At 33.1% G+C, this 10,851-nt stretch overlaps 1 protein-coding gene across 2 annotated transcripts; it reads right to left on the bottom strand.

Annotated features, from left to right (window-relative positions):
- Positions 1 to 605: 605 nt before the first annotated feature.
- LOC109020308 (protein MRG1-like) lies at positions 606 to 9,314 on the bottom strand. Of its 2 annotated transcripts, none has more exons than XM_019002745.2 (10): positions 8,807 to 9,314; positions 7,396 to 7,437; positions 7,167 to 7,180; positions 6,605 to 6,750; positions 5,663 to 5,703; positions 5,379 to 5,483; positions 3,522 to 3,601; positions 2,116 to 2,285; positions 1,447 to 1,531; positions 606 to 1,057 (listed from the first exon to the last, which is right to left on the bottom strand). In XM_019002745.2, the coding sequence occupies exons 1-10, from the start codon at positions 8,987 to 8,989 to the stop codon at positions 976 to 978; spliced, it is 948 nt and encodes a 315-aa protein (XP_018858290.2). In that variant the 5' UTR covers positions 8,990 to 9,314; the 3' UTR covers positions 606 to 975. The 2 variants fall into 2 exon arrangements, with proteins under 2 accessions (XP_018858290.2, XP_018858289.2); XM_019002744.2 differs by having other exon boundaries at positions 607 to 1,057; positions 7,396 to 7,446; positions 8,807 to 9,309.
- Between the last annotated feature and the right edge of the window lie 1,537 nt (positions 9,315 to 10,851).

Below are 10,851 nucleotides of genomic sequence, written 5' to 3'. Positions count from 1 at the left end.
TGTTAATATTATTATTATTTTAAAATTTAAAAAAATTAAATTGTTTATTATATTTCGTGTAAAAATTTAATAAGATTATAATGATAAGATAAGATGAGTTGAAGTAAGTTTCCAATCCAAACCGGGGCTGAGTCTAATTTTAAGCTGGATCTAACATCTAAACATTCAACTCTCAAATCACTAAATTCTTCTCAACTCAAAACATCTTTACACGTGTGACCTACAACCTTTTTCAACTTTTTATAAATACATATAAACTCATCTTAACATTCAAACACATCTAATCTCATCTTAGGTGGATCAACAAAACTCATTCTATCATTTTAACTCACTACTATTCATAAAGAACTCAACTCAACATCTAAACAAGACCTTAATTGAGGCATAATGAAGGCTGCAACTACCATTTACTTGGATTCCAAGGTCACAATCTATTGCCAAAGAAAAAAGTAACCTCACCTTCAACCAGTCTACATTTTTGTCTTGTGACTAGAATGGCCATTCCAATTAAAGTAATTAACTTTGCACTTGATATCTTTAAAATTATTAGTATTTCAATTAGATGCATATCATTTTCTTCTAGCAAAGGTAGATAATCTGATTCCATACTGAAAAGCATTCACATAACAAAATCACATGACATGCAATTATCATAATACACAAGACTTGCATGCGTTACATAATTACCCATTCATCATATATTTCATGTTGTTGCTATCCATGGTTGTTAGATATCAATACTAGCCTAGGGTACTGGTTGTTTCCTCCCATGGATGTTGCCCATAATATCCCCCCCCTCAAATTCACAAAGGGTCTCCAGAACTAACATGAAACTGGATATATGTGTTTCACGAATATTGAAATCCAGGAAAGTACAGATTCAAATTTCAAAATGGTGATAAGACATCTACCTAAACTGTATTTCTAATGTACTATGTACAACGTTTGTTGCAGAAAACTTACAACCGACCCATCTTATTTGTTGGTGCTCGTTTCAATATCTTCTGGTACGTGGTACGTAGAGAGGAAAAATGCACTCTGATGCTTCTGTAAGAACCTGCATCACAAGAAGGATAATCTCTCAGCATTAGTATAGTCATGATGCCTTGTTAGAAACGTGTTTGAGGCAGACTATCCAGCCTTGTTTTCTATTTGCTCATAGATCTACGCGAGATCAACACGTACAAATGAAGTGACACACTTAACTTTGAAGAACTTTGTTCTTCGAATTAAATGAAATGCAACACAACACTTTCGTTATGCCATGCTCAGCCAAAATCAAGCTTCCAACACAAATTTCAGCAATACAAAATTGATTTTTTGGATCAGTAGCATACATGGTAGATCATCCTGAACAAACATATATAACATGCATTTTTATTTTCTCGATTTCATTTTTCACACATGAACATATATATGTTAAAACATAATGAAAAGATGCTATACTTGAGAAAGTCAATTAATTTTTGCTGCAGTTCCATCAATGTCTCCTCTTCAATGTTGGCATGGTACAATAACTCGGGCAACTTAACTGCAGATGGAGGAAGAAATACATTACAAGCACGAAGTAAAGATGGCTATAACTTTTTACAACCAAAAAAACCCAAAAAGATGCTACATTAAGCAGTTTGAGAATTATTAACAATTAGAAAAAACTAGCATGGGACAAGCAACAGGACAATCCACTTTTACAGACATCTTTCTCTCTCCGTGGAACAATAGGTGCCTCATTGCTGCCCCCCAAAGAGGCCAAACTCTTCAAGCTCATTCGGTTTGCATAGATGGTTGCATTACGTTCACTACATCCTTTTTAAAGAAAGTTAGCAGCGAAAAGACAACATGAAATTGGGATTTTGCTGTTTTGTTACTTTTCATTGTCTTGGATTTGACTCACTAAAAATCAACTGAGTTTTTTATGTAACCGTTGAATTTGCATTAATGCTAGGTTTTCCAGTGGGAATGGAATCAATGGGTAATTTGAAAAGGACAACAACATATATGGGTTATATAATGAATTTTGGATATGGATACTATTTACTTACAAGTTTATCAAAAGGTTGGTGTGAAAACAAGCAGAATTAGTAATCTTATGGTATACAAAAAAGATTATCCTACCGAAAAGGCGTAAAAGATGTTCAGCACCATATACAGTTGAAGGAGAGACATCATCTGAAATTGCTTCATCATATTGCTGACGCTCACTTTTGTATAGAAGCATCACTGGCAATACTTTGTCGAAGTAACAACGTAATCCTTTCAGAACTTCTCCAACTGAATCGGCTATTCTATATCCATTGGAGCATGTTACAAGAGAAGAACAACGGCTTTAAATAAAATAGACATATTTAACAGACAAACATTGCATATGCAAAGTGGAATCTCTAAATACAGAAGCTGCAGGGTGCATAAATGGTAAGTTTAACACTTGAGGGTATTTACACAAAGGCTCTCTTCTCACAGTTCTGAACTAAAAGAACTATATCCACTAATCTAGGCATGCAGAGCACATCACAACCATTCCATGCAAATGCTGCAGACTGCCTGGCTAGCACGATGTGTGTGAAAAAGGGACAAGAAGTAACATCATCAACCAATGATTTGATATTTTTTATATCATCTCAGTTACAGAAACAGAATATAGTAAATATAGAGGATATTCAGATGCCAATGGCACAACTATAACTTTTATCATTCAATAACATAATATAAAGCTAGATCTAAACTGTAATTTTGGTGAAAGACACCTCAAGATATCAGAATGAGTGGGAATTTGAAAATAAATAAACAATGACAGGATTTTATCAGATGATTCTAACTACCAAGTATTGTATCATAAATCACAGATATATATGTAAATATATATTCTAAACGAGCCCATTTTTTTATTCAGCAGTTCCTTTTTTTACAATTTTATCAATCAGTAAGTTGCATAGCACCCAAGGAGTCTTGCAACAACGAAATCACCCTCCAGGTGAAAAAGGACCATCTGAATGGTAAAGTCTTGTTATTTGTTATGCACAGAAAAAAAATTTTGTTCTTTCTGGTTTTGTCTTTTTTCTTTTCGGGACAGTAAAGCCAAAGTGAGTTGCCAATAGTCACAAACAGATATTTGTGTAAACCAATATTTTTATTTCCCCCTCCCACTTTGACAATTAGATCATCAAAAATTTTATCCTTTTGCAACTTTGAAGTGAGCCAACAGAAATATTTGAAGACGAAAGCCATGTTGAATATATTTTCTCCGTTGCTTTGAGTAGAACAAAATCAGCAGGAACCTGGAAGCTACATGAACAATGCTGAAAGAGGAAGAGCTTAAAATTTTATATCGAGTATAAATGATCTTGTAGTCTCTTATCCATGGATAACAAAGTTAGAGCGCAAATATAAACCAATATACATTAATTGATATCATCAAATAAAAATCAGTGTCTAAAACAACTTACTATTAATGAGGAAAAGAAAAATGTTGAGTGAACCAAGGAAAGACTGAAAGGTGGCAAAAAAGGCAGGCAGGAGCTTACAAGCCATCCTTCTTCATCCTATAGTCCAGATACTTCCTCAATATGTCATCAACATTTGGGGTACGTGGAAGTTTGACAAGCTGCAAGGGAGGACATAGATAAAAAAGAAAAAAAAATCGAAGTTATAAATACATAAGAAAAAAATGAAAACCTATATGTACGTGACTGATAACTAGCAGTCACACAACAAGGTCTACTTTGCCTAAGATAAGGTTGCTCCCATCTGATCCCCACACCCTTCCATTAATAATACTGCTGGGCAGCCCAACTTGACCATGGGGAAACTATTAAACCTAATCATTTCCATCTTCAATGTAACCTGGTCTTCAATATGCTTTCTTAATGTTCTTTGTCAGATACAATCCACCCAGTTCATCACCTTCGTGATGACACATGACCATGGTACTCTCAGATACTAGGTGGAATTTGGTTCCCTATAAGTTCATGTTTTTTGTTTTTTTTGATAAGTAATCGATAATATTATTAATAGAGATAAGACCTATCTAGGTCTACGTAAGGGACCCTATAAGTTCATGTTAGAATTTTTCAAATTACAGCTATATGGTTATTACAAGTAATTTATATCAATAAAATAATTTAAAAAAATGAACACCACACTAAGGACCAACTAATTGAGATTTGCTAGTCAATGGATCACATTGCAAAACTACTATTCACCCTAAATTACATAGAGTTCCAATTTGTATCCTAAACTATCAATAGATCTCACTATGGTCTCTCTATTCAAATTAAAACTATCAACAGTTTAATGTCCAAATTGAAAGTAATTTAGGGTGAAAATGAAAAATAGGTGGTGGTTTATGGGTAGAAAATGCAATTTCCCTAACTTCTAATAAATAGAAAAAGTTTTTTAAGACAAAAACTCATGGGGAAGAAAAGATAAGCAACTCAACATCTGCAGACAAACACCTAGGACACAAGAATATCAAACCAAGATTAAAAAAGGAATTATATAAAAAGCATACTGGCTAGTGATTGTGAGCATAGATGAAGAAAGATGGAAGGAGAGGGAAGATGCTTTTGCTTGTTCTCATGTTTGAGCAATGGTTTTTCATGTTATCAAAGTGTTGAATAATGAATATAGCAAGTTAATGATAGAATGGATCAGTGCAATATAATGAGTTTCTTATTTGTTGATCATTATTAACAAGTAATTGCATTCATAGAGCACATAATAACAAATTTTTATCCATACATCCCCTTTAACAGTCAAGTAACCACATGAGATAATTAAGAATGCAAACTTCAGTTCACAACATTGAATATGTAGGGACCATGTAATAAAATGATCATCTGTACATCCCTATAATAACAAAGAACACAGACTATGGTTGATAGTGCAGAGTGTGGCTAGAACAAAGACAACAAAAATAAGCCCTGTGACCCATCTATATCACATTTAGAATTATGATAATAACCTAATGAAATTAGGCAGTTATAGTTGGAACTTGACAAAAAATCATAAAAAGAAACTCTTTACATGAGCTTATACTTCTTTGATATTTCTTGTATGCATAAACCTTGAAAAAAAATGCACCGACTACATTCCTGGGCATGTTCCTTCTGAAAATAAAATCCCAGCAAAACAGATCACTCATACTCAAAAGTGTAGGTTTATAACAACATGAGAACAGAAAAGAAACACAGAAAATTTAGGAATCAAGAACAATAACATGCACATCAACATGACAAAAGAAGAAGGCTCCTCTCTTCAATAGCAAGTCTAGTGAATATTTTAATAGCAACCATGTTTGAACACCAAATTTGGCACCATCTGATGACTACAAATCTCTCTCTTAGAAACCTTAGGTACAAAAGAATAGAGGATATACATACCTTGCCTAAATGAGTAATAAATTCACAATCGTCAACCAATTGTTTCTTTAGCGGAGGTGGGAGTTGGATGTTCACCAGCCTGTCCAAGAGTAAATTGCCATCCTCCTAACGAAAGACAAATGGCTTGGTGAAAGATACCAAAATAACAATTGAAATCCCAAAAATGTCAAGAAAATCTTTTAACTGATATGGATGAATTATCAAACGATGCATCTGAATTAATCAAGATAATGCAAAAAGAACAAAACAATGCATGGGTGAACTCGAAGTGCTTTAGGCAATACCTTACTAACAAAGTCAGTCTTTCGCTTCTTGGCCCTTGCCACTGCATATAATTTACAAGATAGGTTAGGAAAAGGGAAAAGGACATAAAAATGGTTATTACTCAGTGATCAATCTTTCCATCAATAATCACTTTTCTTTCTGAAATGAAAGGATCTAGACACACATTCATGGAAAAAAAACCTTATTAAAATTTTTTTTAGTTATTCTAAACAAATTTGTGCCTTCTTGCTTTACTAAGTTAGCCTTATAACATTCCAGTAAGCAAGCCTTCCTTGCTACCTGATAGTTAAGAATTAAACTGGACCCCAGACACCCCATCCCTCTACTGCCTAAGCTCATGCCATGGGACTACAATTAATGTAAACAGATGAAGGGCAGAATGATTAAGTTAACCACCACCACCACCCACCCCCCCAAAAAAAAAAAACAAAACAAAAACACACACACACACACGAGACAGAGAGGAAAAAGAAACACTTGGAAGAAAAACACTTTAATGGCTCATGTTAACATGTAAGGGCAGAATGCTTAAGTGAAACACTTTAATGGCTCATCTACCAACATGCTTGGGCATGAAACATAAGTTTGGGCTTCTACTGTTCATTAGCATTGCTACTTTTCTTATATTGTCAATGACTGAAAGCTCTGCCATTAAAAGCAAGGAGAAAAGAACAAAGAACAACAAAGAAAGGAAGAATAAAATAATAATACAAGTTTTATCACTATGTCAAAAGAGAAAAGAAAAGCAAAAAGAACAAGAAAGATAGAAAAAGTGCTGTGTGCTTGGCCTATATGCCTCTTTCCTATCAATAAAACTTTACTCGTATAAAAAAAATATAGAAAAAGAAATTAAGAGCATATCTGATACTGCAGATTTCATTTTTGTTTAAATGAAGATATAATTAGTCGTAATGAAATTGGCAAGAGGATAAATATCTAACTGTGGGAACTTTTTGGTTTAATCACTGAAGCTCGAGCTAGCTTTGTATTCTTCTCAAAGGATTGCTTCTTATTGAGGGCCTGCTGTTTCTGCACATTTTCCTCAGTAAACTTCATCAGGCGATCCACACCTACCCATTCATCCCAGCTGTTGAAAAACAAGGCCTGAATTAATTAAGAATTACCCAGAATTGATAAGCACAACAATAAACCACACTAAATAGGAGAGCTAAATAGGAGAGGATAAGTTCAAATAGGAGAACCTCAAGTATAAAAGTTACATAAAACAAAAATATAACTCTCTAAAGAAGCCATACATACCAAGATTGGAGTTCAAATTAAACATGCTATGACAGAAAATATGAAGCATTATGTTATAAATTAAATTATAAAGGAAGAAGAGCTATAGTGTTTGGATTGGAGTTCCAAAAAAACCAGATCCAAAAGCATTAATATATGAGCTGTTGGATTTCCACTTGCAATTACCAACCACCTCCCACAGAGAACATTATAACCTAAATCAGAACATTTCAGATTTCAGGAACATTTGGGAAGCTAACTCACTTTTTGCTCCATCCCTGCACGGCACAAGAATTCAATCAGGATTCCACACTAGAATTATCTAGTTTTGCATAAACCCAACATTCATGTCATGATTGATGCAACTAAAGAAAAAGAGATAAACATAACATCTATATAGCAATGAAGAACCAAAAGAACGACATAATACTATGGCACAACACATTGCAGAAGAACATTTAAAATATAAAATGACCAAAACTAAAATACTTACGGGATAATGAACAAAAAACCTCCACTCCATCTGGTATTCAATCTTTGTCACCTTGCAAATAAAACATATAGCATATCATACGAACCAAATTAAAGACCATAAACATTTACAGCACATAAAGTTAACAACATTTGACACATCAATCTTTCCGATAATCCATATGCATGCTCCATATTTCTATATTTTTTAATATATTAATATCTCAAAAGCTCTTCAACAAGGCGCTATTATGAAGCCAGAGTGTTTCATAATGCTTGGGAAAAAATATGTTTTGCACCCTTGCACTATCATTGTTAAATTTACACCATAAACGACCAAAACTATCAATTTTCAATATAAACTACCAAACTTTGGCACTACCCTCAGTTGAGCTTGATAAAACAAACACAAAAGATATCAGGCCCTCAATAGTCATATCTTACTGAAAATGCAAATTAACAAATTTTGGAAGTTTATGTTGAAAATTGATAGCTTTTGTAGTTTAAAATGTGAAAAGAAAAAACCACGGTAATTGGAAGAGTGCAAAATGCAGTTTTTCCCAGTTTTTAATAAAAATTTCACAAAACACCATGCTGACGTCAATTTTGTTTTTCAAAAAAAGTGTCCAAACACTTACAAGCAACTGGATAAGTATAAAAAATAGTCAGACCCCGAGCAGTTCCCAAGTGAAAGTAGCTGTAGTACTCTCCGGGTATGTGGCTACAGAAAGAAAAGGCAGATATATTTAAAGGGGCAAATTACATTAGCCCCTTGGGTTTTCTAAGTCAATTAATATGTATCCCATATATCCAAGCTAACCTTTATGAACCAGAAGTAAGAGAAAGACGGCTAAGAACTAAAGCCTATTCACTTGAATACCCAGCGCATTTTACTATAACATTACATAACCATGGTAGCCTTAACTGTTGACACATGAAAAAGCCGTTCTGTGAGTTCTTTTGGCGCCAAAATACAACCAGGTGATCCAGGTGGGGCAATTCTGGTGCCTTGCTGGTTGTAAGTACAACAATGACTTACTAAAGGTCTAAATTGTATCGATAGTAAACCATAGGTTGCGAACTGTAATAAATACATAAGAAAATTGTAGCATCTGATGCCTACTCACTTCTATCATGACAAAAAATGCAAAATCGAATACTTCTTGAAAAAAAAAATTAAAATAATAATAATAATCGTGTTTCTCGCGAAAAAAATGGAAGTCCACGAAGTTTTCGAATTTACATGGTGCTTCTGTTAAAAAGGATTCTTGATTCTGGAAAAAGACAAAACAAAGCATGAAATGAGCATAACCCAATTTTTCCTTCTGTATTTTTTGAACTTCTACTATAATTATTTTGAAGAATACCTCGGAGAGGAAAGTCAGTATGGAGGGACGAAAACCAAGATATACAGAGAGAGAGAGAGAGAGTACCTTGGCTTCGTATATGCGGACGCTATGGAAAGCAAGGACCTTTTCTCCTTCGGAGAAGGGGCAGGAATCGGTGTCAGGAGGGCAATCGCCGTCGTCGCCGTCAATTTCCATGTCGGGGTCGGTCTTGGTGATGTCGGACTCGGTGGCGGAGGAGTCAGTAGCCCCAGTCTTTGAGCTTCCCATTTCGGCGGTCGATATAGAAAATATATCTGATCGATCCTACGTATTCTTTAACAAAGTTTGATTCCGAGGACACCCAAGTAACTAAGAAATTCTGGGTGTTTTCTGTGCTTTGTCTAAACGCACCGCCTTTGTTCGAATCAATCGCTAACTTGTCGGAGTTGTCTCTTCATTTCACTAGTGGTTCCTTAAAAAGCATAACGGGGTGATGTCGTCGTCCCTAACGATCTTTTTCCTTTTTTGGGATAGGCCTGAAATTAGTTGAGGATTTGTTGGTAGAAATATTAATAACCAGTGTTTGGGATTAAAATGACTTCAAAGTTCAAACTGGTTTATGGATTTGTAAAAACCTTTTTAGTTTTAGGTCTCATGTTTGGAAATGCTTTGGTCAGTTAATTTTTTAAAAGAGAAATAATATCTACAAACAGACATTTACTTAAATCCATAAATTATGTGATTTCATATGTTAATTTATAAAATTATTTTTATTTTAAGGGCTAATAGATAACATGAAGTCATGTACTTGATAAAAATATTGATGGAATGGGATTGTTTTCCATCCATTAAATAATGAGTAATGTTATATATAATTATAGAGTGCATGAACGTCGTGTAATCATTTTGAAAAATAATATAGTCTATTATTAAAAAATTAATTTTTTTTATATAAATTCTATATTAATTACTCACTATTTTAAAGAGATTATCCAATATTTATACATTATATGACTATAAATATTATTTCTTTTAAATAAGTTGGATGTGAGTCCTGTTATTTGGAATGAGAGGGATGAAATGCTTATCTTATGTGTGGAAGGAAAATGGCGTACATGAGGTAGTCCTCAAATGCTACGTATATGCTATGCGTAGAAGGAAGATGCAGTGGGTCCAAAAAGCATTATTATTTCAATTTTATCCACTCGGTTATCAAAATTTTAATGAAGATTAATAAGCACAAAAAATCAAATAAAAAATATAATAAGAAGTTATATTTTAACAATACATGTTAATTTTAACCATTCTCATCCACCATTACATATCTCAATATAAAACATGTTTTAAAAAAAGTTATTCAAATTTTCTTATTAACCTTCAAAAGTCTAATAGAAAACACATCTCAAAACTTTTTCAAAATAGATTCATAAAAATTCTCAAAAATTTATAAGCCAAGCATCATCTTTCTCTTTAATTTTGGTTGTAACTGAACAGGCTAATTAGGGCTCATTTGGATAGTAAAATAAGATGAGATGATTTTAGATGAGTTGAATAAAATATTATTATAATATTATTTTTTAATATTATTATTTTAAAATTTGAAAAAGTTAAATTATTTATTATATTTTGTATGTAAATTTAAAAAAAATTATAATAATGATATGAGATGAGTTTAAAGCGTTTTTATATCCAAACGAAACCTATATAGTATTTTTTCCAACATGTGAAACATGATTTTAGATGCCCTAAAATCAAGGATATAGTAATTATTAGCTCTTGGAAAACACTTCTCCCACCTATAAAACTCACGGAAAAATCTGGTTGGACATGGATTTACGTATCAATACGTGTACCAATGCTGAGTTGGAAAGGTAGATTTTAAAGAAACAATCTCTTTCTTTATTTTTTTCGTTTTAATTAACATCTATCAAAGTAGTCTATGCCAACATTGGTGTACAAATTGGTCCACCAATTCGCTTATAGATAGAAGGGCTCAAAACTCACGGACAAAACCCATCCAGTAGGTTTGTTTTTTAATTAATGGTTAAGAAAGTGTTTTTAACGTATTTGTGATTTTTATTTTTATTATTTTTAAATGTTTAAGTGATTTAAAAAAATCTTTGAAAAAAAACCCAAAAAACAAAAAGGAA

This window comes from Juglans regia, chromosome 6 (assembly GCF_001411555.2).
Source record: "Juglans regia cultivar Chandler chromosome 6, Walnut 2.0, whole genome shotgun sequence".
Lineage (NCBI taxonomy): Eukaryota > Viridiplantae > Streptophyta > Magnoliopsida > Fagales > Juglandaceae > Juglans > Juglans regia.
Note: the sequence above shows the minus strand (reverse complement) of the source record. Positions and strands in the feature narration are given on the sequence as shown.

Bases quoted from the DNA above. Each gene is read 5' to 3' on its own strand.
- LOC109020308 (XM_019002744.2), bottom strand. From the start codon at position 8,989: ATGGGAAGCTCAAAGACTGGGGCTACTGACTCCTCCGCCACCGAGTCC. The intron at 2,286-3,521 runs GTAAGCTCCTGC...CAATGGATATAG, and splicing joins AGGATGAAGAAGGATGGCTT to AATAGCCGATTCAGTTGGAG. The intron at 1,532-2,115 runs GTAGGATAATCT...CTCCATCTGCAG, and splicing joins ACATCTTTTACGCCTTTTCG to TTAAGTTGCCCGAGTTATTG.